Consider the following 27,295-nt stretch of genomic DNA (forward strand, 5'->3'; position numbering starts at 1 on the left):
TCTCAGATTCACCTTTCCCACTCCTCCTCAACTCACTACTTTTGGTTTGATTATGAAGTAAATATCCCTGTTATTATAATCAAACCCACCATTTACTGATGTGTTTGGGAGATTAAGAAATGAACAAAGTTGGACAGTCGGGGTGGCTCACAGCTGTACTCCCAGCACTTTGGGAGGCCAAGCTAGGTGGATCATTTGAGGTCAGGGGTTCGAGACCAGCCTGACCAACATGGTGAAACCCCCATCTCTACTAAAAATACAAAATTAGCTGGGCATGGTGGTGCACACCTGTAATCCCAGCTACTTGGGAGGCTGAGGCAGGAGAATTGCTTGAATCAAGGAGGCAGAAATTGCAATGAGCCAAGATCCCGCCATTGCACTCCAGCTTGGGCAATGAGTGAATCTCCATCTTAAAACAAACAAACAAAAAATGAAAAAAAAAAATGAGAAATGAGAGAAGCTTGACACACCATGTCTGTGTATCAAGCTCCCAGAAAAGATAGATAGCTGGTTCTTCTGAAATAACTTCCCCTCTCAGGCTTGAGACTTACATAAGGGTCCATTTAATGTGAGTCTCTGGAACATTTCCCATCCAGATAAACTCTTGTGATGCTTCTGCTGGGGAAAAGGCTGTTCAGGTGTGGGAAGCAGGGAATGGTGCTGAGGGCAGAAGCTGGAACGAGTCCTCAGTTCGCTCACTCACCATGGGCTCCGGGATGGGTTGGGGCCCGCTTGCATGTGGGTGTGTCAGGCATGCTGTGAATTCCCTGTCAAACAAAATCACTTCTCTGCAACAGGAAGGTCTGAATCATAAGGCACTGACAAGTTGTTTCGTTTCCCCACCCTGCTCCTTTGAACTCTACCTTCCCCACTCCCCAACTCACGCCAGGCATCAGTGCACCCCCTATGCAAGTGGTGCCAGCTCTGGCCAGAAACAGCTAGGTCCTAATAGATACCTGCCACTCCAGCCCACTCCCCTGGGCTACTCTTAGTCGCAGACCATGCAGTTCCGGGTCTTAAAGGTCTTCTTCAAGGCAGCACAATTACATATAGAAGAACTGAAGGATGCATGTCATTTGCCCCCAGAAGTTTTGTGGCCTCATTGGATAACAATACTACATATTGAATGGTGCCAGCAACTACTCACTTCTCACATTCAGGAAGCTAGGGGGGAAAGGTGTCAAAAAGATCACCCTGCAGACAAAAACATCACATTCCCACAAAATCTGAGCTGTAATGAGCTTCTCTGGAGAATTACACTTAATTGGTCACCTTTCTAAAGTGGAATGACTTGCCGGCTTTCTCAGCCTAGGGCAGACTAGCTGCATAAGATCGTGTGCATTGTTCAAACAGAGAGTACCTGGTTTGGGGGGCTGACAGCCAGCACACACTCAATTCTTCAAGCCAAATGTTTTGGGGGGGGGTGTCCTTCCACAGCCCAGGCCTTTTTCTAATTTGCACAAAGGGTTATAGGAGCTATTGGTTACTCTAGCCTAGGACTCCAAATCCGGAGGGGATAATCACCATGTAAGGAAGAAGCCCGGGTTCCTATCGTGCCTTGGGTCTTCTCTTTATCTTAATCTCCTGAAAGGTATTATCTTCTTTCTCCAAAATAAAGTCAGGTCATTTATTCAGTAAACACGTATTACTCTTCTTGTCTGTGCTGGACAGGGTACGATGTTAGGAGGTTGTATAAGAAAACATTTCCCGGCCGGGCGCGGTGGCTCATGCCTGTAATCCCAGCACTTTGGGAGGCCGAGGCGGGTGGATCATGAGGTCAAGAGATCGAGACCATCCTGGTCAACATGGTGAAACCCCGTCTCTACTAAAAATACAAAAAACAAATTAGCTGGGCACGGTGGCGCGTGCCTGTAATCCCAGCAACTCAGGAGGCTGAGGCAGGAGAATTGCCTGAATGCAGGAGGCGGAGGTTGCAGTGAGCCGAGATCGTGCCATTGCACTCCAGCCTGGGTAACAAGAGCGAAACTCCATCTCAAAAAAAAAAAAAAAAAAAAAAAAGAAAACATTTCCCAACATAAATTCAGAAGGCAGATTAGGATAATTCAAGGAGAAGATTTATGAACAAAAGAACAATTTCAATAGGTGAAGCTGTGGGGGAATAGTGGAGTGAGAGCTGGTAGCAACCAAGCTCTTACAGTCCATAGGCTTGAACACCCAAGGGAGGGAGTGATGACTGGAAATTGGAATGAGAGACTCAGGGAGAGCAATGTGACTCAAAGTTTGATTTGCACACCTGCACAGGTCTTGCAGGTCTGCACACTGTTACCAGTCTATGATAAGGTATGTATGGCCATTGAAAGGAGACATTTAGAAATTTTCATAACAATTCAACATTGCCATAACATCAAAGTATGTGATTGGTGTCAGAAAATGTAGTTTGGAGTTTTGGTTTCATGTAGGAATGTGTTCAGATAATGCAGCTAAAATGACAGGAACACATTTTGGGATACTTACTCAGATTGAGAAACTTGCACCAGAGCTAGGCGCAGTGGCTCATGCCTGTAATTCCAACACTGGGAGGCCGGGAGGCGGAGGCAGGCAAATCACTTGAGCCCAGGAGTTCAAAGACCAGTCTGGGCAACATGGCGAGACTCTGTTGCTACAAAATACATGTACGTGTGGTCCCAGCTACTAGGGAGGCTGAGATGAGAGGATCGCCTGAGCCCAGGAGGTCGAGGCTGCAGTGGATGACACAGCGAGACCCTGTCTCAAAAAGAAAAAAAGCTTGCACCAGAATGCAAGTAAATACACTGCTTTCCTTCTTGAGAAGTCAGGTTTCCTGTCCCCCCTCCCATAGCAACAAATGAATGAATTAAGCTAACCTTTCCATGTGCTGGGTGACATAGTAAAAAGTGTTAATTACATAAAGGCTTACTAATGTGTTCTGTTTGAGATTGTTTTCTTTACTGTGTGATAATATGGAATGCTGATCATAAACAATTGTAATTATATGCTGACGTACGATGGTTACTTAAGGGAAAAATTCTGTCAAGAAGATTTGAAGGATAGAGTGAATCTGTGCTTCTGCAAGATAGAACATCAATTTGGTCCCAACTTTTCAGGCTGTAGATTGGACAGCCAGATCTGCTTTCTTGTTTGACATCTTGAGTATTTTAATGATGTTACTACTTTCATGAAAGGAAGAAGCACAAGCTTAGAAGAACAGAATTTCTATAAATTGGGATAGTGGATTCGATTTCTTAACAGTTATCAGCAAAGTTGGTGATAATTCTGATGCTGCACATCTGTTAAAAGTTAATACAAAACATCTTACAAATCTGATTGAACATTTTCAGTTTATTTTTAATCAAAAGGACATTCACACATAGAAAAAGGATCCAGAAATATCACTTGATAGAACAAATTTATCATGCTGGCTTCTAATAAAGGATTGGAGATAAATCTTGAAAACAGCAGCACTTGTCTCATGTTATTTATTTATTTATTTTGAGACTGAGTCTTGCTCAGTCACCCAGGCTGGAGTGCAATGGTGCAATCTTGGCTCACTGCAACCTCCTAGGTTCAAGCGATTCTCCTGCCTCAGCCTCCTCAGTAGATGGGATTACAGGCATCTGCCACTATGCTTGGCTAATTTTTGTATTTTTTAGTAGAGATGGGGTTTTGCCATGTTGGTCAGGCTGGTCTTGATCTCCTGACCTCAGGTGATCTGCCTCCTCAGCCTCCCAAAGTGCTAGGATTACAGGCGTGAGCCACAGAGCCTGGTCCAATTCATTTTTATAGAGTTAAAAAAAGGAATAGCCTGAGCCTGCTGAAATTGCTTCAAATCTCTTCTTCTATGCCAGTTTTAAAAACATGCCTTTTAAAACTCATTTTTCTACACATAAGTGTAATTTTTCTTAATGTTGAAACCATTTATGTATACATCATACTACGTAGGTATCAACATCGTCAATCCAACCTAGATTGGATAAATTAAAAAGCAAGTTGTTTGTTACATCAAAAACTTTAAATACTGACATGTATTGTTCTTTGAGGGTATTGTAGGCATTTAATGTGGACAATTACTAGATCTTTATCATTTTGTATTTAGATATGAGTATGAAACTATAAGAACTTAGGCATGGAGCAGCAATTTTCCATGTTAGTCACCTATATGCAGACTTTCAATGAGTGATGTAAGCAGTTCTTTTGTAATTTTTTTTCTTATGTTAGGTTTTCCTGATTATCTATTTTTAATATAATTTTATGACTTCGAATCTAGGAATATAAATCTAGTGTTATATCTTGCAAGTTACTGCTTTTTAATTTTTCTAACAGTGAATAATTTAATAATTCGTGTTTCAGTGTAGTTTGTAAAAGTACTATGGTGCACTTCATTGGAAGTAATATAAAACAAACCAGCTCTTCATCCCAGATAGTTTGAGAAATGCTCCTGTGAACTTCCATGAGGGAGGCTGCTAGCCTACAGCCATCCCCTAGGCGGGGAGCTGCAGGAACAAATGCCCTGACCACCCTCCCCTCCCCCCAGTCTCCCACTGGGGTTCTCTCCCCTTGGGCCAAACCAATCAGAAGCCAGAGGGCTTAGGAACCCTATAGAAGCAGTCTCCTGTCTTCTTTCCCGCCCTCTGTCCTGGAGGCTGACCTGCAGTCCAGTGAGGCTGACCTCCAGGACAGAGGGTGGGACAGAAGACAGGAGAAGGTATATCTGGGAGGGCACAGGTACCAAAATAAAAGCCACAGTTTGTGTTCCAAGGTGCCGATTTTTTGTGTAGTCCTAGGCAAAAAGACAATTAGAGTCAGCATAATCAGCGCCAGGATAGAAAGAAAACTGGGGTGCAATGGGAATATGGATCTCACCCATGGCACATCGAATGCAGTCTGTGTGTCCAGGGTCAGGGGTGGATGGGGATAAAATGGCTTCCTCAGGAATGTGACATCTAAACTGAGGAATGTGGAAAAAACAATAGTTAGCCAGGAGACAGGCCAGCAGAGAGTGGGGGTAAAGGTGACAGCCCATGCAGGTACAGAAGCCAAATGACGTGAACACAGAATGCAAGCAGGTAAGGCAGGACCGCTGGGCTTGGTTAGATCATGAGACATCTTATCCTCAGGCCAAGAGTTTGACTTTATCCTGAAATGAACAAAGTAGAAGTTTCATGCTACCGAAGAAATGACTGAAAAGGTTTTGAGTAAAAAGGTTTTCATTCAAAAAGCCAGAGGAAGAAGGAACAAAGTTTAGATTCAGGAAGGAGCAGTGATGATTGTAGTGACAGCTAAGCCTTAGAGAGGGCTTATTCAGTGTGCTGCCATACACAGTCCTAAGCTCTTAATCTGTATTCATTTGATACTTCTAGCGATGCCCCCAAAAAGATACTGCCATCATTCCCACTGTATAGATGGAAAAACTCAGGCACAGAGAGGTTGGGAAATAGCCCTGGTTCACACCCTTAGTAGTAAAAAGAGCAAGGATTTTAATCTAGGCAGCCTGGCTCCAGCATCTGTGCTCTTAACCCCATTCTGGCACAGAAGAGCAAGTTGGAGTAGGGAGGCTGGGTGCAGAGGTGGGAGATAAAGCTGACATCTGCTTTCTCACTGTTTCCTCTGTGGAGAGTCCAGTGAGCATGATAACTGTGGCAACTCCCCTCTTCCACATCAGCTATTCCTCAATGCCTTATTTGTCCTAAGGTGCCCAAACCTGTCATCTGTGCTGAATGTATTTTCCCCATTTCCATTTTGGCTTATGCTGTGCGGGCAAGGACGCAAGGGTCAGGAGTCGCAGACCTCAGTCCCAGCCTGACTCTCTGGCCCTGCTCAAGTCACTAACCCCATGGGACACCTGCCTGAGGCAAGCTTTCTTCTCCCAGTGGCTCCCCTTTTGTTGTTTTGTACTACCTGATACAAGTCTGCTGTCTTTGCATTTCTTCTGCTTCTGGACATTCTGGCAATTGTTAACTGCATTATTTTACTCTTGGTCTCTGAATCTGGGAGTTTGCTTTTCCAATTGATCTGTGTTTCTTATGAAGTGCCTTCTCATCTATTAATCCAGGATAGTTACTGAGTTCTTGTAGGTGACAAGTCACCAACTCGGGGTGTGTGTGTGTGTCCCAAGGGAACAGAGCGCTGCTGAGTTCAGGCTGATGACTAGTTAGTTCGTGGATTATCAGCAAAACATATTCACAAGAAAGCCATGTGCTGTTTTGTCTTTTGCAGTGACATGTTGCTCACGTTTTATGTTTTTCAGAGTTCATTAGTTTCTATTTGTTCTTGGTTAATATCCAGCTCAATAGACTATGTAGGCAGAATACCCCCAAACTGAAAGTCACCCACTTAAAATATAGTTAAAATATGTCACCCACTTAAAATACAGTTGAAAATGTGTACCCATTAATTTTTTGTAGCCAACACTGGATAATGGGTAAAGGCACAGGAGCCCAGAGCGAGACTGCCTGGGTTCAAGTTCCAACTTAGCCACTTGCAGGCTGTGAAATGCTTGAAATGCAGCTTTAAGCCTCAGTTTCTTTCCCTCCTTCCTTTTTCCTTCCTTCCTTCTTCTCTTTCTCTTTTTCTCTCTTTCATTTTCTTCATCCCAAAGGTGATCGCCTCAGTTTCTTGATCTGAAAAATAGAAATTATTCAATGAGAGTCTATGTGAAAATTTTAAAACACACTGCCTGGCTCAGGAAAGTCCTCAGCTGTAACCATTATTAGCTATGATTACAACTGTGCTGGCTACATGTGCATTAATGAGGCAAGAAAATGCTCAGGGATAACAACCAAGTATCCCCATTATCTCATCAGACCAAGAGATGCATATGCCTGCATGCTCGAGTTTCATTCAGCTCAAAGCCCTTTGTCTAAAAGGCTCTTGAACTCAGAGGCTCAGGCAGTATCAAGTTTACTTTGCAGTGGAGCCATCACTTTTGTTGATCAATGAAATTGACATAATGCTCTTCCCCGCCCACCTACCCCCTACCCCCACCCCAATCATGTGCCTAGAGCTATCTGTGTCAACAAGAGCATGCTTCAGTTGGCTGGAGTGAGCAATTCAGCTGTGGAGAAATCAGAAATTATAGTGTTAAGACAAGAAACATAAAACCCCAGGGCAAGGTAGGAATCACTGAAAGTCAGGCAAAGGAACTGGCACCCAGTAATGAGTTAGGCTTTGCCAGCCTCTGGCCCTACAGATGGCTCTTTGGAGAGGAAAAAATTCACCTGGGCTTAAGGCCACAGATCCTAAGGGACTGCTGGCAGCTCTAGGCTGTCTATGGAAGAGAAACAGAGGGTGGCACCTGGGTGAAAGAGGGGGCTGGCAGACATGGCTTGAGCCTGTGTTTACAGATGAAGTCCCCTGATTCCTGAGACTGGAGAAGGAGATTATGCCCAGATCAGGGGACCTCAGATCAGAACTCTTCCCCCCCGCCATCCCCTTCTTTTCAGGGCATCTTTGACTGCAAACACCAGATAAACTTGTTGGAAAGCTCAGCAGATTCTCAAGCTGGTGCTTAGCAGACCAGGCCTAGCTGCCTTTGAACCTGCGATAGACGGTGATGCCACTGGCTGGTAAGCACACACTGGAAAATCTTGACATCCATGGACACGCCATGCCCCATAGAGACAGCTGTGCAGGGTTCTAAAGGTTTGGGGTGCTGTGCTGGCAGTTGCCTTATAAATATGTAGTGTTGAAATGGGCTGTCCTGGAGCTCAGCTAACCTTTCCCCAGCCCCCCTAAAAGGAAGAGGCTCTAGTTTTGTTTGCTTTATGAAGCATTGTCTGCCATTATTTTAGAACCTTTGGAGGAAGATTTATTGGGAGGAAGCCATCCTGAACCCTCAGAGACTTCTCTCATTTACTGGTGCACCAGCTTTCAAGTCCCAGGTCTTCATCCTGGCTCAGCCACCCTCCAGCAGTGTGGCCTTTGAGAAGTTGCTTGACTACACTGAGTCTTGTCACCTATGAGTGGCGGTGATTACATTGCTGCTGTGTGGAACACCTACCCCCAGGCACTCTTATAGGGTGATGGTGAGGATTCAATGAAATAATAAGGCTGAGGCAGGAGGATTGCTTGAAGCTGGGAATTCAAGACTAACCTGGGCAACATAGCCAGACCTCACCTCTACAAAAATGTCTCTTAAAAAATTAGCTGGATGTGGTGGCTTATGCCTGTTGTTCCAGCTACTTGGGAGGCTGAGGTGAGAACACCACTTGAGCCCAGGTGGTCAAGGCTACAGTGAGCCATAATCATGCCACTGCACTCCAGCCTGGGCAACAGAGAGAGACTATCTCAAATATAAATAAACAAATGAAACAATGCATGCAATTAGTACACTAGTACATGATCAGGTACATGCCAAGTGCTCGATAAATCTCAGCTGCAATAAACTTTATAATGTTTCCGGAGAGGGTATCCTTTGGACTCAGTCAGTGATAGAAGCATTTAAAAAATTAATCAATGCGATGGCTATTTCCTACAGGTTTGAACCTGTATCTCCGGGGACCCAGGGCATTGGCTCATGGAGCCCTTTGTTCTCTTTACTCTTGTTTTGGGCGTACCAACTGACTGCAATTTTATACTCTGAAGCTTAAGACTTACATTTAAAAAAAAAAAAAAGATAAAGTGTTTTATTAGTTAATTTTCCAGGGTAAATTTTTGACCTCTTAGAGCCAGAGATTTTTCATCTATAAAAGAAGTCATTGAAATAAGTTGCAATAAATAGAACACATTTTCTTTGTACCTTCTGTACAGTACTAAGCATCATGCTTAGAAAGTCCTTCATAATCCCCAAGATCATGTAGATATTCATTTCTTTGGTTTTTATGTTTATAGTTTTCTTTGTTAGCGTGTTTTGTTTGTATGTTTATAGTTTTCTTTGTTAGTGTGTTTTGTTTGTATGTCTATAGTTTTCTTTGTTAGCGTGTTTTGTTTGTATGTCTATAGTTTTCTTTGTTAGTGTGTTTTGTTTGTATGTCTATAGTTTTCTTTGCATGTTTTGTTAGTATGGTTACAGTTTTATTTGTTAGTGTGTTTTGTATGTTAGTATGTTTGCAGTTTTATTTGTGTGTTTTGTATGTTAGTATGTTTATAGTTTTATTTGTTAATGTCTTTACAACAACTGGAATTGGTTTCTGACACATGGTTTAAAGCAGTAATGATTCTCATTTAATTTTTTTCAGGTACTTAAATAATTGCTCTAACAAAACTTATTGAATAATTCTTCTTTGCTCAAGAGGTCTTAATGCCCCCTTTATCTCATGCTAAAACAATATATTCTTATAAAAATTTAGGTTTGTGGCCTGGCATGGTGGCTCATGCCTGTAATCCCAGAACTTCGGGAGGCCGAGGTGGGTGGATCACGAGATCTGGAGTTCAAGACCAGCCTGGCCAAGATGGTGACGTCTCATCTACTAAAAATACAAAAATTAGCCAGGCACAGTGACAGGCACCTGTAATCTCAGCTACTGAGGAGGCTGAGGCAGGAGAATTGCTTGAACCTGGGTGACAGAGGTTGTGGTGAGTGAAGATCGCACCACTGCACTCCAGCCTGGGCAACAGAGTGAGACTCCATCTCAAAAATAAATTAATAAATTAAAAATTAAAAAAGAATTCAGCTTTCTTTCTGGACTTCCTATTCTGTTCCATGATTTGTAATCTCTTCTAAATTCTAAAGCCAATAAGGACTCCCATGTTATCCGAAACAGAGTTTGTATTGCTCTGGAGATGTCTGTTCAGATTCTTATCTTTTATGTTAGACTGTGACTTTCCTGAGGGAGGGGTCCTGTCTCACTCCTCTCTGTAGCCTGAGAGCCAAGTGTGGTGTAATGAAGGGAGAGCACAACAGCACCACGGTGAAGTGAGGAAGCCCCAGGTTTAGGGCTGCCAGATTGAGCAAAGAAAAGAATAGTACATGCAGTTAACCTACGATATCTAATAGTTTTTTGTATGAGTATATCCCATGCAATATTTGGGATATACTTATCCTAAAAGTTATCCAGACGTCTTCACTGAAACACTCATCCTCATCAGACCTCGTGGCTCTACTTACCATGAGATCCAAGCTGGAAAACCAGGAATGCATTTCTTTTTTACATGCCAAATCCCACAAGCCCAAGTGAGAAGCATCCAACTGACTGGGTGTGTGAGTGGAGAATACGGACTTCCATGCCTGAAGAGGCAGTGTCTCATGCCAAAAAGAGACTGACTCACTGCTGTTCCTCCCTGAGGCTTCCTGTCGCAACCCCTTGCACCATGCCCCATGTCCCTGTTCCACAGAGGCCCTGCCCTCAGGGAGGCAAGGCAGACACTGTATGATCCTACAGCTGTCTATTCATAGTTGCTTATCTCTGATGCCACCCAGTGTGCAAAAGCTGCCTGGACACACCCAATAGACACTTAAGCTATACTGGGGAGGCAGTCATTCTGTTTCTCACATTTATCCACACACTTCCAAAGGGGCTGCAAGCCTACACAGCCTAGACACTTGTTCCAAATAGCCCCTAGTTTGTGCCAGGCACAGCTCTAAGCATTGGAGTTACAATGATGAAAAGATACCAACCTGGCCCATGATGTCATGGATCTTACAGTCTAGTAGGGGAGATGGCCATAAATCACATGATCAAAATTTATCTAATTGAGAAAGTATAAGGAGATATAAGAGCATACCGTGAGGGACCTAATCTTATAGGTGGGTAGTCAACACCCCAAATGAGGGATATTTGAGAAGGCATTCACTGTCAAAGAGAAGTTTTTCTGGCAGACAGAACAGCATGTGCAAAGGTCCTGAGGTAGGAGAGAGGGTGAGTGAGGGTGTGAGAAAAAGAGTGAAGCAAGAGGAGGCTGCAGAGGCAGGCAGGGGCCAGATCCTGCAGGCCAAGTGTGAGTCAAGGCCATTGCAGGATTTAGCAAGACAGTGACTTAATAATATTGGGCTTTTAAAGATGAATATGGCTGCAATACCAGAATGGGTGGTTGGAAGAGGCCAAAGTGGAAGCTACAGGGGAGGTCTCTGTAAGAGCTCACAGTGACCTAGTGGTGGAATGGGGCAGGAAAGAGGGAGACTGTGCTGGACTTCATCATTGTTAAATGGAGAACAGAAATGAGATAATGAGGAGATGCTGGCACAGCCAGGGAAGACTTTCATTACCCACTGGGCACAGGGGAGGGTGGTTAACCTGTGGGGAGAAACAGGGCAGTTAGCCAGGATGGAAGAGAGAGAGGGGAGGGGAGGGGAGGGGAGGGGAGGGGAGGGGAGGGGAGGGGAGGGGAGGGGAGGGGAGAGGAGAGAAGAGAAGAGAGAGAGAAAAGCAGGAGCAGGAGCAGGAGAGCTAAAGCTGAGAATTCAAAGGACCAAGGAGATACTGCAGGGCCAGGTCACAGAGGTGGGGCAGAAGGAACTCACTTGTTGCCCAGCTTTCAGCCTCAAAGAGATCCTGCCAGCTAGGGGGGCACTTTCTCCACTTCACAGGGTAACCAACTATGAATCAGATAATTTTCCAACATCACAGAGCTGGGAATTGAATATAAGTCTGTGTAACTACAAAGACCAGGAGCCCCACTCCTGCCCCCAATCCCTGGACTGATATATCAAGGCCTATAGCCAAAAGGAAGGCTCAAATATTTCCCAGCAGGGGAGGAAAGCAGCTGGTTGGGAGGGTTGATTCTCAATTCCTGTATTTCTCCCAGACCCTGGAACCTGGGGAAATATGGGGAAACCAAGGCAGACACAACATGGAGACAGCAAAGGTTTCTCAACCCTGGCTACATGTTGACATCATCAGGTGATCTCTGAAAACTCCTGGTGTGCAGGCAGTCCCCCAATCAATTAGCTCAGAATCTCTAGGGTAGGGCTTGGGCATCAGAATATTTTCAAGCTCTCCAGGTGATGCCAAGCTTTCCAGGTGCAGCCAGGTTGAGAACCACCGGCATATTGGCCCCTCTCCTGAGAACCACCCTATCTCAGTCTAGACTCATTTTACAAGGGCCTCCCACAATTGCATCTGGGGCCACACTACCCAGGATTCCAGCCTAATGTGAGTTTAGGTCTAAGTAAGATCTTTAGAGACCCACAACACTGCAAACTTATTGTGCAGAGCGCCTCTCTTTCTTTCTTTCCTTCCTTCCTTCATTCCTTTCTTTCTTTCTCTTTCTTCTTTCTTTCTCCTTTCCTTTCCCTCCCTCCCTCCCTTCCTCTTTATTTTTCTTTTTTTCTATTTTGAGACAGGGTTTCTCTTTCTCACCCAGGCTGGAGTGCAGTGGCACAATCACAGCTCACTGCAGCCTCAACTTCCCAGGCTCAAATGAATCTCCCACCTCAGTCTCCTGGGCAGCTGGGATCATAGGCACACACCACCACATCTGGTTTATTTTTGCATTTTTTGTAGACATGAGTTTTGCCCAGGCTGGTCTTGAACTCTCGGGCTCAAGCAATCCTCCATCTCAGCCTCCCAAAGTGCTGGGATTACAGGCATGAGCCACCACACTCAGCTCCCCTCTTTCCTAAGTAGTTCTTTTTTTTTTTTTTTTTGAGAAGGAGTTTCACTCTTGTTACCCTGGCTGGAGTGCAAAGGCACCACCTCAGCTCACTGCAACCTCCGCCTCCTGGGTTCAGGCAATTCTCCTGCCTCGGCCTCCTGAGAAGCTGGGATTACAGGCATGCGCCACCATGCCCAGCTAATTTTTTTGTATTTTTAGTAAAGACGGAGTTTCACCATGCTGACCAGGATGGTCTCGATCTCTTGACCTCATGATCCACCCACCTCAGCCTCCCAAAGTGCTGGGATTACAGCCACTGCACCCAGCTTTTCTTAAGTAGTTCTAAATAAAAACAAGACTAAATCATAGCATAAATTTTGTGTTTTTTGAGAAATGACACAAAACTTCTGTGATAGCTGAAATTAAAATATTTATTTCTGATTTTTCTGCTGTGTGTGTGCACACATGTAAACACTTGTCCTTGGGTGATGCCCTACATGTGTACTTGCTGTATCTGTTGAGTTAATCAGCACAGGTCTGAAAGCACAATTTTAGCAAACAAAAAACCTCTACATAGCACAATTTCCAAGCAGTTGAGACTGAAACAGCAGTCTTCTTCTGGGTTTAATTTGAATTAACTCATTTATGCTGGAGGTTGAAAATGCTTTTTGTGAAAAATCAGACCGTGGCGATGACCCTGAGCAGTAGAATGTAAATAACTCCCACAAGCTTAGCGTTCCAATAATGGAACACTAGGCATAAATGGCTACACTGCCAGGCTGTACTTGTGCAGGAAACTGACCATTTTCAGAAGAAATCTTCAGATGAGGCTTGTCACCCTCCAGTGTAACTCTAGGGCCTGCTTGGCAGGGGGACTGGCTTTGGCTGGATGCTGGGTCAAAAAAGCTGCCCTGGGATGGCATCTTCCCATGCCAGGGAGACAGCCCTGTTGGGGGCATGAGATGGACCAAGAAGGCACATCCTTGGTCTGTCCAGTTTTAATGGAGGAAGGTGCTTGGTGCAATGACCGGTTCTGATTTCTGATGGGAAACTAGTTGGGGACATGGGCATTATCTTTCCCAACTAGTTGGGTCCCACTGGGGCCCAAACTCTCAAGTTTCACCCTCAGGGTGGAAAGTTCCAGGAGATGGATCAAGAATGGTGTAGTATCTCGGCTGCCGAGGCTGGGCTCCTCCCAACCCCCTCAGTCCTGCCCTCTGGAACCAGCAGGAGCCCTTTCTGTGGTCTGGGCTTCTGGCCAGGATGCCTCTGGCTTCCTAGCATCCACGTGGGGAAGCCTAGTTTGAAGATCCTGGAACTAGGAGAGCAGCAGTTGATCAAGTGAACCCAAGATGTGACTAAAACTGTCTCTGATGGCAAAGCCCTCGATGACAGAGTCTGGCCCACGGAAAGATGGCTCTGAGCATAGCACCTCTGACCAGACCCCTCACTCTGACCTCCTGAGCGTGTGAGTGTGCCCTGCTCACCGTCCAGGCTGGAGGAAGACCTCAGGGAGGCCACATGATAACTGCCCTTCCTGTATGCCTGTCACAGCTGACTCCACCTACACCGTCCTCTGCCCAGCCAGCCCAGCCCTGCCATGCCCTGCCACTGCAGTCAGGGCTCTTTTGGCGTGAGTGACAGAAAATTCACTTGAGTTTGCTCAGGAAACAAGGGAAGTTCATCGGTCAGTAAGTTAGCCACGGGCAGGGCAGGGAACAGTTGGGGCTGAGGAATACCTGGACTCAGAGTCCCCAGCACTGTGAGGATTTGCAGGCTCCTTCCCTGGTCTCTGTCTCCCCTACAGTCTGCAGATCAGCTTTGTGCTCTCACAGCAGCTTCCTTCGCAGGGTTGGAATCAGGCTGTTGGCAGCACGCGGCTTCCATCTTCCTGGCTTTGGCCCCAAGAAAGGATGGAGCTCCCCTCCATTAGTTCCTATTCAGAAAATTCCAGAAGCAAGTTTCTGCTTGGTTTGGTGTGGTCTGGGCTGGCTGGGTAGCTGGCACACTAAAACGGCCAAGCCCTCTAGTGTCATGTGGTTGCAGTAGGATGGGGAGATGTATTTGTCAGCTCATGGTGCCACGCAAAATACTACAGCCTGGGTGCCTCAGACCACAAACACTTATTTCTCATAGTTCTGGAGGCTGGGAAATCCAAGATCAACGTGCCCACAAGGTTGGTTTCATTGTGAGGCCTCTTCTCTTGGCCCATACGTGGCTGCCATATTGTGTGCTCACGTGACCTCTTCTTTGTATTTGTGCAGAGAGAGAGTTCACTCTCTGGTGTCTTGTCTTATAAGGACACGAATCCTACTGAATCAGGGCCCCATCCTTAGGACCTCATTTAACCTTAATGACTTCCTGAGAGGCCTCATCTCCAAATACTGCCACACAGAGGATTAGGCTTCAACATAAGACTTTGGAGGAGAAAGAGACATTCCGTCCATGATGGGAAGAAAAACTATTCATGAAAAAGCAGTGCAGTGGCCAGAAAATGGGACAGACAAAACTACAGATGCCCCCCATTTCCCCCAATACATCACACACACACACACACACACACACACACACACACACACACACACACACGGCCTGCCTTTGCCCCTTCCCCACAAGGCCACTCCCCACCCCATGATTATTTTCCTCCCTCCTACCCTGCTCTCTGGAGCTGCCCCTTCCCCTAGTGCTCCTGTGGCTCACCGAATGCCAGGTGCAGGTAGATGCATGTAAATGTAGCCCGGGGCTGGGGGCCTCCTGGACCATGTGTGTCCTGGGCCCCACATAGGACTGGGCAGGAAGCGGGTCTCACCCATGTCTACTGTCCTCAGGCAGAGCCTGGCCCTGGGACATGAGCTCAGGGGGTGCTGCAGCTTTGTTGAATTCACCTCAGACCCCCCTTCCCTGCCATCCACTTATAAGGTTCCCGGAGCCTTGATACCTCTGTCCTTGCAAGAATAGAATGCGATTACACAGCTCACATGAACCTGCTGGTGGCTTCCTACAGTAAAACGATATAATTTTCTAGTTAAAGAGAGTCTACCAAGCGACTAGCACAGTGAATGAAGACAGACCTACAACAAGGCACAACATTGGGAAATTTCAGAAAAGGACTAAGGATAGAGAGAAAATTCTGAAACCTTCCAGAGAGAAAAGACAGGTCATATACAAAGAATCAAGACTCAGCATGACACCGACTTCTTCCCAACAACACTGGGAGCTAGAAAATAATAGAGCAGCATTTCCCAAGTGAGGAGAAGTTACACTTAAATTAGAGCATTATTTCCAGCCAAACTATTAATCAGGAGTGGGGATAAAATAATGACATGATAAATATGCAAGGGTCAGAAAGCTTGACTTCCATTCACTCTTTTCACCTCTAGTAAACACTATTCTAAGCAAATAGATCTTAAATGTTCTAACCACAATAATAGTAAGTATGTGAGGTGATGGAAATCCTAACTTGATTTAATCATTTCCCAATGTATGCATATATCAAAACATCACACTAAACATTGTGTAAATGGACACAATATTTACAAAAATACACAATAGCCTAGCACGGTGGCTCACACCTGTAATCCCAGCACTTTGGCAGGCCGAGGCGGGTAAATCACGAGGTCAAGAGATCGATACCATCCTGGTCAACATGGTGAAACCCCTTCTCTACTAAAAATAGAAAAAATTAGCTGGGCATGGTGGCACGTGCCTGTAGTCCCAGCTACTCAGGAGGCTGAGGCAGGAGAATTGCCTGAACCCAGGAGGCGGAGGTTGCAGTGAGCGGAGATCGCGCCATTGCACTCCAGCCTGGGTAACAAAAGTGAAACTCCGTCTCAAAAAAAAAAAAAAAAGCCACAATAAAATTGCGCATTTTTATTTTACAATTATACTTTAATACTGTTGGAGGAAGAATTCAATATAATGTTAAAACAAAAAACAATTGCAAAACCTAAAGAAAATCATTAGGCTGGGAGAGGTGGCTCGCAGCTGTAATCCCAGCACTTTGGGAGGCTGATGTGGGTGGATCACCTGAGGTCAGGAGTTCAAGACCAGTCTGACCAATATGGTAAAACCCTGTCTCTACTAAAAATAAAAAAATCAGCCGAGTGTGGTGGTGTGTGCCTGTAGTCCCAGCTACTTGGAAAGCTGAGACAGGAGAATTGCTTGAACCCAGGAGGTGGGGGTTGCAGTGAGCCAAGATCACCCACTGCACTCCACTCCAGCCTGGCTGAAACTAGATTAATAATTTTTTTTTTTTTTGGAGACTTGAGTCATTAGTCCAGAACAGCCTTTTACAGATGAGGTCAGTGAAGTATAGAGAGGTGAACTGACTTGTTTGATCTTAAGCAGCAAGCCATCAGCAGAACTTGACCTGAAATCCAAAGCCAAGCTGTCTTCTATTACCGCGAGGTCCTTCAGTCCAGCCCTCCCGGTCTGCCTTGGGAATCGGTATTGGTGATAAAGGGAATAGAGAGGAACATCCATAGCGCTCTCCATTTAGATTGACATTCACACTGAGCCAGGGAGTCGGCAAGAAACGGTGCAAGTCCCAAGAGTGCTCACCCCAACCCTTTTCCCCTCCCCATCCTCTCTCATAACCAACTTCAGCTAAAAGGTCTGAGAAGAACAGGGAGTGTTAGATGACTCTCACTGGGTGTAAATGACTCCCACCACGATTTCTGTTTTATCAAGATGTATCTCCAATAACAGTTTGTTCCCGCACATAACCTGCAGGTGGCACCAGAGCAGCGCGGGAGCCGAAGGTACCACTCCAGGCTTCCTGGAGACCCGGGCAGGGCGGGGTAGGGCGAGGCAGAGGTGGTGCACACCACTCAGCTGGGCTGCGGATCAGTACACAGCGTTTGCAATGGACACATGGGCCTTCTGGCTAATTTCCTCTCTTTGGTAAGTTGATCACATGCTTTAGCATCCAAATCCAGAAGCTTCAGAGAGTGAAAGGGGCACTATTATAATTGCACTGGGACAGCAGACATAACCTTAGCTGTATCCTGCAAACCAGAACATATGGTCACCTATCCTCTGGTCACTTTTCCTTCCTTGTTCCATTCTTCCTTTTAATTCTTTTTATTTTAAAATACACAACATTCCTTTCTCCAAGCACCACCGTCTTTGAAAATGCCCTTGCAATCAGGATATTTTCAACTACGCAACATCTGCTTTCGCTTCTTGAGTCTGAACAGACTCTCTGAACCCACCCCAAGTGGGTTTTAGCTTCCAGTCAGAAGACTCTGCTCCCCGGCTTACCATCCCCATGACTCAGGAATTAAAAGTATCAGACGTGGAACACTGACCCTTATCTCAACTGTGGTGCCTCTTTGCTAAATTTATTCCTGTAATTTTGCTCTGAGTGCTCATGTCCTTTATCTCTTTGAATTCATGTATATTAGTTTATCAAATTGCAAGTAGACAAGCCCCATTAGGCAGGATTCTTATATTTCAAGATCATCCCGTTACTCCATTCAACCCCAAATTAGCTGCCATTTATCCCCTTGTTTCTGAACCCTCTTCACTTAATAGTCTCACAAACATCCATCCACTGCAAAAAGGACTCAAACTGTTCTCACTTCCATTTTTAGTTGATTCGTTGCTATCCAAGTAATGATTAGTCTGCGGGAGTCATAGCAGAGAACTGTGCCCTTAAATTTATTTTTATAGTTGGATTCTGCTAGTTGTGGGGATCAAGGGAGACAGTGGCGGCAGGGATGCGGTGTTAACTGCAGGTGCGGCCGTAGGGGAACTTTGCTAACTGCCCATGTGAGTTCAGTCTTTTGCGGTATTTGTCACCCAGGTCTATGGTGAGGTGTGACATACGGGAGGTAAGGTTTGATGCCTGCTCCGACTCCAGTCTCACTGACACACACGAGACATTTGGCAACTCATGGCCCTGCCTTGGGGAAAAGAGCAGTCTGGGAGAGCTTCTTCAAGGCACGCTGACTTCACTGTGGTCTGGGGCATGACTGAGACAGGCTTACCTGGCAAGAAATTGGAGGGTATCTGGGTAAAGAGCTGCAGTGTGGGCAGTGTGGGCAGAGGTGTAGTGTGGGCACCAAGGACAGCTGCTGGCCAAAGCAGGTAACAGAGACAGAATGAGGAAGAGCTCTGTGGGAGGGTGGGCATAGGGTGGAGAACCTTCAAATTCCAAAGAATTTGACTTGTTGAGGCTCAATCATGTAGGCAGTAGAGAGTCATGGAAGGCTCTTAGGTGGGGAAATTGCTGGAGATTAGTGAGCAAGCCCTGTCTCCATGAGCAGCACGGGTGGTCCACAGGCATGACTGTGCAGGGAGCCGGTGCAAACGCCTCTGTGTGCAGTGAGCTTCTATGTTGTGACGCTGCCCACGTGTGTGCTTCAATGTGCCCAGTGGCTGCACACCCCAGATCTGTGCTGCACGTACCTGCCAGTGAGGGGTGCCGGGCACTGGGCACTGGTAGGGAAGGAGGCGTGTTAGGGCGCAGTCTCCAAAAGCCCTCTTGTGAATCCACATGTGCTTCTGGAGGAAGGAGCCCTGCACACCGCAGAGAGCATGCGTCGGTAAAAGAAACACTCAACTGGGAATCAGGCGGGCTGGCCAGCGCCACGGCCCCAAATTTCTCTGTCCTCCAAGAGGCCGGATGTGAATCACAGGAATTTGCAGCCCAGCCTGGAGTGGGATTTATGAGTCTGCCTCCAGCCCGGGCTGGTGGGGAGTGGCCGCTGTCAGCCCCCCATTGCCGCTGATGGATGAGGCTGTTTCCTGCAAGACAAACTCCTCTCTGTGGCAGGCAGCGAAGGGAGACCCATCCAGGCCCTAGGACCAGCCCCATACCTGTCCCAGAGCTGGATCCCTCGTGCCCTCACAGTCCACGCCTCCCCTCGAGCCCCAGCCCTACACACTGACACACAAGCAGGAGGTGCACCCAAGGGGCCCAACGCCCAGCCAGAGCTCTGCCTCCCACACTGCCATCTGCATCTGCTCCGCATGCCCTTCAAAACCCTTCCATCCCAAGGCCCAAGCCTCAGGACCTGCCCCAAATGGGACATATCACACTTAAAGCCAGAATGGATCTCTGAGGTAGCCCAGCACACACACACACACACACACACACACACACACACACTACACAGATGAGGAACCAGCGTCCAGAGAGGGATGGGCCTGGCCTGAATCACCCACCAGCACAGCAGTGAAGCTGAGACCCCAGCCCACAAACCCCCTGGACTGGTTATCTCAGTGTCCGGTCACACTGACTGTCATATGGCCATGGGGGTAGTTTTCACCTCCAAATGCCGGCGCCTCTCCAGAGTACAGACGGACCTGGGTTTGAATCCTTGTCCACCCTCTAAAAGTTATAATCTCTCTGTGCCCCTTTCCTCACCTGAAAAATGGGGATCAAAATAACCCCAATTTGCTGAGGTTCTTACGAGGTTCAAGTGAGAAGATGCAGGCAGAGCCGCAGCACAGAGTGGGCCCCTGGCACATGCTCCCTGGGTGGTGACCATGGTTCTCCACCATCCCGCGTGCCTCACGGGGCCCTGTCCCTGATTTGCTGTGGGCAGAAGAAAAGTCAAGGTTGGTGGGGGCAGGAGCAAGGAGAGTTCGAGTGTGGGACTGCAGGGCAGGAATGAGACTACTTCCTACTGGAGGAGACCCTGGAAGCCTCCCTGGAGGTGGTGGCATCAAGCAGAGGATGCAGAACTCTGTCCCTCTTGCTCTGAAGCTGACTGGGGGCTTTTTGAGTACCGCAGGGCTGGAGGGAAGCACCCTAGTCTGAAAGGCATTCCCAGCCCAGCCCAAGCTTCTGCCCTGGATGACCTGAGGAGGAGTTCCTCCCTTCTCTGGGCATCCGAAAAATGGGGCCAGGGAGGACCAGACAACACTCCCTCAAGGCGCCTTTCTGCCCAGGGGCTTGCGCAAGCGGAAGAAGGCGGTGCAGACCCACCCTCGGCAGTACCCAATTATTGCCACGGGGCGGCAGCAGGGAGCGAAGCTGCGGTCGGGCCTGCTTTCCCTGCGGCCAGTCCCTCCCCAGCACGCGGTGGTCTTTGCTCCTCCACTCCCAGCCCGCTCGCCCTAGAGCCAGAGCTGAACGTCCTTCACATCCAGACATGCGATGCTCCCCGAAGCCCTGCAGGGCGCCAGCATGCTGGCCGCTTTCCAGATGGGGAAACTGATGGCCCAGAGAGGGGAGCACTTGCTCAAGGCCCCGCGGGAGCCAAGTCTGCCCGGCCGAGGCGGTGTGAAAGGAGACGGCGATCACACGGTCCTGGCTGGGATCCCGGTCCCCTCACCTCCCGCTGTGTGTCCTCGGGCAGGTCACCCACCCTTTCTGAACCTCAGTGGATATGAGTGCTGATCACAGAAGCCACCGCTTTGTTTCCGGTAGAGTTTATGCCCCATGAGAGCGGAGACCTGTCTTTCACCTCAGCGCCCCCAGGGCTTGTGCGCATGCGCGGTACACGCTTGGGTCGAGTCTGCGTTTTCCCTGTGACTGTGGCATGAGGCATGTGTTTGAAGGCGGTGGTACCAGGCGTGTGTGTAGAGTAAGCTGTGGGTCTGCGCATTTGTGTGTGTGTCTTGCGACACGTGTAATGGACACGTGCGCCCCCTACCTCTGTGCCTCCGTATGGTGTGCCCCCCTTGTACCTGCAGGCAGGGCCCTTAATCTGCTCCTGACCCAGGGTCATTATTACCCCAGGTCCTGAAAGCCAGAATCGTGATTGGCCTTGGGGTTCCCTCCAGCAATAGAACTGAGACCAGTCCCCACTCCAGCCAGTGTTGGGGATGCTGGTGGGACTGCATTGTTACCAGCAAGGTCTGGCCGAGGTAACCCAACATGGAGTCAGGCCTGTCTTGCCCCTGGAGAGAAGGGCAGAACCTCAGATGGGCCTCCTGCTAGGTTCCGAGCCTCATCCAGCTTCCAGCATCGGCTCGTGGCCGGAGAGGGCGAATTCCCACCCTCTCGCTCACACAGCCTCCTACCTCCTGGAGGCCAGGGCTCCAGAAAAAGACCGATTCTACATACCCCCCCAGGCCTGGCACAGGGCAGGAGCTTAGCAAATGTTTGTTCAATGAATGGATGGATGGGGGCTTTGTGTGTGATCAGGTGCCAGCTCCTGGGCCTAACGACCTGAAGATTTGGATTCAAGTCCTGCAAGGATCAAACCAGGGCTTCCTGCAAGGTCAAGCTAGGACCCCCGGAGTTGTTCAGAAGGGGCAGCGTCAGCACTCAGCCAAAGCTGGGAGGCCACTCCTGACCTTGTGCAGGTCACCCCTCCGGGGGGGCTACCACAGGCAAGACAAGGCCAAGGGCTGGGACCACTTCATCCAAAGGTCGAGCCCAGGCTAATGACCCTGTCATTCTGCAGGCAGAGGCACAAGGGAGGCCCGTTCATCTTCCCTGGAGTTGGCATCGCTTTGTGGGCGAGGCCATCTTCATCTGAACATCTTCATCCCCCAAATGTTCCTTCTGAACCCTCCATCCTCCTTCTCCCCTTCCCTTGGTACCATAAACCTACCCCACGAGTGAGTCTCAACTTTACAGCTCGGTTTCAATCCTGCCCCTGTCTGGTGGCAGCTGGGGCCAGGCTGAAGGTCTGTCTTAGACTGAGCCATAAAGGCAAAAACAGGGTGTAGTCCTAATAAAAGTAAAGCACTGGCCGGGCACGGTGGCTCACACCTGTAATCCCAGCACTTTAAGAGGCCGAGCCAGGCGGATCACAAGATCAAGAGATTGAGACCATCCTGGCCAACATGGTGAAACCCCATCTCTACTAAAAATACAAAAATTAGCTGGGCATGGTGGCCCATGCCTGTAGTCCCAGCTACTCAGGAAGCTGAGGCAGGAGAATCACTTGAAACTGGGAGGTTGCAGTGAGTTGAGGTCGCACCACTGTACTTCAGCCTGGTGACAGAGTGACTCTATCTCAAAAAAAAAGAAGTAAACCACCTCACCCCAGACAAGCTCTGACCCTAGTCACCCACTGAGCCCTGGTCCCCGTCACACACAGAACCTAAACCTGTATTTAGAGATGGGCCATTAATTTGTCACATGGGCTGAGCATGGTGGCTCAATCACATGATCCCACTTTGGGAGGCCAGGGCAGGATGACTTGAGGCCATGAGGTATTGGCCCAGCAAGACCAGACCTCAGGACCTCAGGAACCGGCACTGCTCTGCTTGCACGTGGGAGGCCTGAAGAGGATTCCCCTTAGCCCAGCATGAGCAGGGCCCGGAACTACTCTGGAAGCACCTGGCCCGTCCCAGCGCTGCTTCTGTGCTGCAGGACACTGCCAGTCATCAGCCCACTCACTCTCTTAGCGTCCCAGCCCTCCCTCAGCTGGAAGGAGGGCCCATTTCCAAAATCACCATTCCCACCGTGCCCAGCCCCTGCCAGACACACATGGAGGGCCTGAAAGGAGACCCCTGCCCCATCAGTGAAGCAAATTAGGAGCACTGTTGGTCAGGGTCGGGGTTTCTGGGGATGAGAACTTGGTGAGGGTAAGAGCTGGGGCCTTCCTGGGCAGGGGACACAAGCTGGCCTTGAGGGACATGTGGGACTAGGGCAGATGGAGAACAGGGAGGCTGGGCCTGGAGGGTGGCCTTCCCTGGGGTGACAGGGAAGGTGAATGCAGGGAGGGCCCTTTGCGCAGGGGAGCCAGAGTGGTGCCGGCTGCGATGCCAGCTGAGGTCTGAGCTGCAGTGGGGTTGGAGCCCTGGTGGCCACGCAGGCCGGGGAGGAAGAAGTGGGTGAGCATGGCAGGGCAGGACCTTCACAGGCCCGTGTCCCCAGAGGTGGGAGAGGGCCGTGGCACCCATCCCTGTGGAGGCTCTGAGAAGTATGGACGGCGACTCCAGGCCTGAGGACCTCGTCTACACCATCGAGCAGCCCAGCAATGGGCGGGTGGTGCTGCAGGTGGCGCCGGGCACTGAGGTGCGCAGCTTCACACAGGCCCAGCTGGATGGCCGGCTCGTGCTGTTCTCACACAGAGGTGGGTGCTGAGGGTCTGGCCCTGGGTTCCTGCTGCTCACGGGGGAGCCCTGAGGTGGGGAGCCAGCTCGGGCCAGCGGACCCAATGCCCTCGTCCCCAGGAGCCCTGGACGAAGGCTTCCGCTGTGGCCTCTCCGACGGCGAGCACGCTTCCTCCGGACACTTCTTCCAAGGTACAGCCCAGAAGCAGTCCTCTCGCTGGAGGGCAGCCGGACCCTCACCGTCTGCCCAGGTACGTGTGTTGACCGTGGGTGTTCCTGGCTGCTGGAAGCCCGGGAGGAGCTGAAGGTCGCACACCAGGGTGATGCCGTCTCTCTGCAGCCACAGGCCTGGGCCTGGATCCCAAAGGCTGATAGTCTCTTTTGCCTCTGGCAGGGTCCCTGCAGCCACTCAGCAGCCAGAGCCTCAAAGCCAGCTCCCGCTCTACCATGTGGTGCGATGCCTGCCTGGGCGGCTGCTCTGTGATTCCCCAGCCCCAAAGGCAGCCCCCTTCATCTGTACCTTAGTCCGCTGCAGTGGTGAGCTGACACATCCAGGTGTGACCATGGCCCTCTGTGGCATGCCCCTGCCCTGTTCTAGAAATATCTATAAATACTCATATATATTCACAACTACACGTGGCCGACTGCCCCGCCTCTGGCACTGGGCATCAGTCACCGTGCTGCCCTTGTGGAGTCTTGTGGCCCAACAAGAGAAAGCTGTTCCCTGACATTGTCCCTCCAAAGTGCGCCACCTCCAGTGAGCCTCCTTGTCACCCAGGCCCCGCCATCCCTCCCACCTCTGCCAAGCATGGGGGTGCTGTGCGGGCAGCCCTGAGACCTTACAGTCTCTACCAGTCCTGCTGTACCTCAGCTGAGAGTCAAACTCATTTCTAGATGACAAAGAATGCGTCCTCTGTGGATTGTGTTCTCTGTGGAGTTCAGGGGAGGGAAAAGGCCAAGCCATTTCTGGGGTGCTGTTGGGAGCAGTGAAAAGGCCCCACCCTTTCCAAGGGAAACTGTTCCTGGAGCTTAGCTGGTCTTATCCCGGGATGCCGGCTCTGGTCACTAGGGGGCAGGGCCATGAACTCAGCCTGGAGGGAGCCTGCGAGGCAGCCAGCACTCTGAAGGGGCAGACAGAACAGGCCACCAAGCGCAGACAGGAGAGGGAGGCAGGGGGATGAATGAAATAAGCCTGGGGTGGATGGAAGTCAGTGCCCTTAGGTGCTGGTACCTGCCTTCCCGACCACCACTAGATCAGGCTTCTGAGCCTGCTGGCTGTCAGGGCCGGATGTGCCATGGCAGTCCCCAGGAAATCCCCCAGGTGTCACCAGCCAGCACACAGGTAACAGGCCTGGAAGGTCCCCAACAGCCCCACTGGACATGCTCAGACACTGGGGCTCCTCGTTCAGTGGCACAAACTCCAGGACCCAGTGAGGGAAACGGGAATACACCAGGCTGAGCAGTGTGACTAAATCCATTTATTCCAAAATAAAAAGCAAAATAAACAGAAGTTGAATCACCACGGAGCCACGACCCCATCCCCACCTCCTTCCTGTCCTCTGCTATCAATAAAGAAGTTTCCCAGCCGCAAATAATTATTAAATCCTCCTCCCCATGTGCCAGCTCCCACCTCTGCTAGGTACAAAACGAGGGGTGCCCATACCCCCCGGAATATACAACATGTTACACAGATACAATATGTACACTGGGGAAGGGGGGCCACCCCAGCAGCCTGTGCCCTCACCTGGTCCACAGTTAGCGCCACTGTCCTGCCTCAGCTGCCTCTCTGAATAAGAAGATGGGAGCCCACTGAGGGAAAAGTTGCTTTGGTGGAGGAAGGAGGCCATCAGGCCTCCTCCAAACCCACCAACTCTAGCAGCCTCTGGCTCCTAAGTAACAACCATCATCATCCAGAGATTTAAGGACTCAGCCCTGGTCAAGGTGGCAAAGGGTCTGTTTGTCTCCTCCCATTAGACAGGGGTCTTCTCTTGCTACGCTAATAATAAAGGGGTGACTGGGAAGGGGTGGGAGGGACATGGTGGGGGCAGAGACTCCAGCCCCCTTCTCCAGGCCCTGCTGACAGGGCCTGCTTGTATTTATTTTTATATTTATCTCCATGATGTTTTTTTGAAATCTCATAACTTTCTTTTCATAAATTTTATACTTTTCATAAAATTCTTCTACTTTTTATCCACTTTTTTTTACCACAATCTTTCCACATTTTTTAATCCCATAACTTTTAATCCCGTAACTTTTATTAGTTTGTGTTCTTTTAATAAACACACTTGCATTGCTATGACAATTTTATAAAAATAAAAAGATTATCTCATGCCAAGTGTGCCCAGCATTTGCAGAGTCTCAGTACCTTTAATACCACAGTTGTCAACATGCACAAAATTTTAAGGCAAAACAGCGCTTTGCAGCAACTGAATAATTAATTACATCACAGGAGCATCACAGCAGCAGTCAATATTGCTGCTTTAGACAAAAGGCTCAGGATTTCCATCTTACATTCTGTTCACAGGAGTTCATACAGTGGTAAAAGTCATTCTTAGGAAACCTGGCAACTAAAGCTTTGGACTGGAATTGGCATTTCTTTCTCTACTTTTTTTCTCCTGGTTTCTTTTAAACTATGATATTCATATTTTAAAATGTCTTAAATAATTTCAAAACAATAAGATAGCAGTTACATGTTTTAATAGTTATTTTAAAATGACTCTATAAGATAAAGTTTTGGAGAAGCTATATTATGGATAGGATAGGAACAATTTACATTTCAAATTTTCTTAAAATCAGCTTTGGTTCCAGAACTGATTTTTATTCATTTCTGAAAAACCTATCAGGTTTGATAAAATCCTTTAAAAATGATCATCATATATTTGCAACCTTTAAATAGGTATTTTGATTCTTCCTACAGAAATTCAAATTTATTCAGTTGAACCCACATTTGAAAATTGTTTTATTGTACTGACCTCTGAACAGAGAGACGCTGCCACTGAGCAGGCCTCTGGTATAGCAAACAAGGTACCTTCTGGAGCTGCGAATATAGCTGTAGGTGAGCCCCTGAATCAGTTCATGGTAGATGATGCTAAATAGTGAAATGTTATTGGAGGTGTGGATGAGGAAGTTTGTTGTTGTAATCCTTTTTTGCACCTTATTTTAAAGAATAAATGAAACATTTTTCTGGCTGCCTTTTTACAAATTTAAAATGGAGGGGAAGAATAGGGGCAGGGCACTATTAGGTTACTTCTGACACTTCAGTGTTATAAATTCAACATATAGACTGACAATCTAAATCAATGGTAAAACAATTCTTTTTGTTTTTTGTGTGTGTGTCTGTTCAATGAAAATAAGAAGGTACAACCCAAGTTTTGTAGTCTGACTAGAGGGATTCCACTTCAAGTTCTGAAAGCAGGACTTTTACCTTAAAAAACAATAAAAACACACAGAAACTATGGCACGGGATGGATAAGAAGATGCTTAAACAGGTTTGTGTGGATCTTGTTGGTGCTGAACTATGGCATGAGCCTCATAGGTTGTAAAATAGAGATAGTTGGAGCTAATGTACAGAACTGAATTTTTTAAACATTATTTGCTGTTAAAGTCTGTGAAGTTTCAGTTATCTAAAATAAACACACACAAATATAAGAAAATTAAATTCTGTGTTTTTGATGAACACTAACCTGATGTTGCCTTCTAAGCAAATTGAAAGCTGCCTTCTACTGAATGAGGAAGAGAACAGACACTTAGCTGAATGAAGTACTGCAGAAGAGTCGCGTGCACTTTGAAGAAAGACTTAAGTCACTGTCGTGATTTCCATTCTTTTAGATTTTTCTTAAATAGATGACAAAATACCTATACAGAGTGATATTTCGGTTAATAT

General features: G+C 48.0%; 1 protein-coding gene across 44 annotated transcripts in view; it reads right to left on the reverse strand.

Moving 5' to 3' along the window:
* Nucleotides 1-3,300: 3,300 nt before the first annotated feature.
* LOC103795751 (golgin subfamily A member 2) overlaps nucleotides 3,301-27,295 on the reverse strand; it is a 48,737-nt gene continuing 24,742 nt past the window's right edge. For 22 of the 44 annotated variants that reach the window (XM_078333983.1, XM_078333999.1, XM_035259339.3 and 19 more), the window contains one exon: nucleotides 3,301-6,596. In XM_078333983.1, the coding sequence (XP_078190109.1) occupies nucleotides 6,493-6,596 (104 nt within the window). In that variant the 3' untranslated portion in view covers nucleotides 3,301-6,492. Of the gene's footprint in view, nucleotides 6,597-24,875; nucleotides 27,268-27,295 lie in introns of those variants that run through there. The other 22 variants (XR_013520857.1, XR_013520856.1, XR_013520853.1 and 19 more) reach the window with 6 other exon arrangements.

This window comes from Callithrix jacchus, chromosome 8 (assembly GCF_049354715.1).
Source record: "Callithrix jacchus isolate 240 chromosome 8, calJac240_pri, whole genome shotgun sequence".
NCBI classification, from domain to species: Eukaryota; Metazoa; Chordata; class Mammalia; order Primates; family Cebidae; genus Callithrix; species Callithrix jacchus.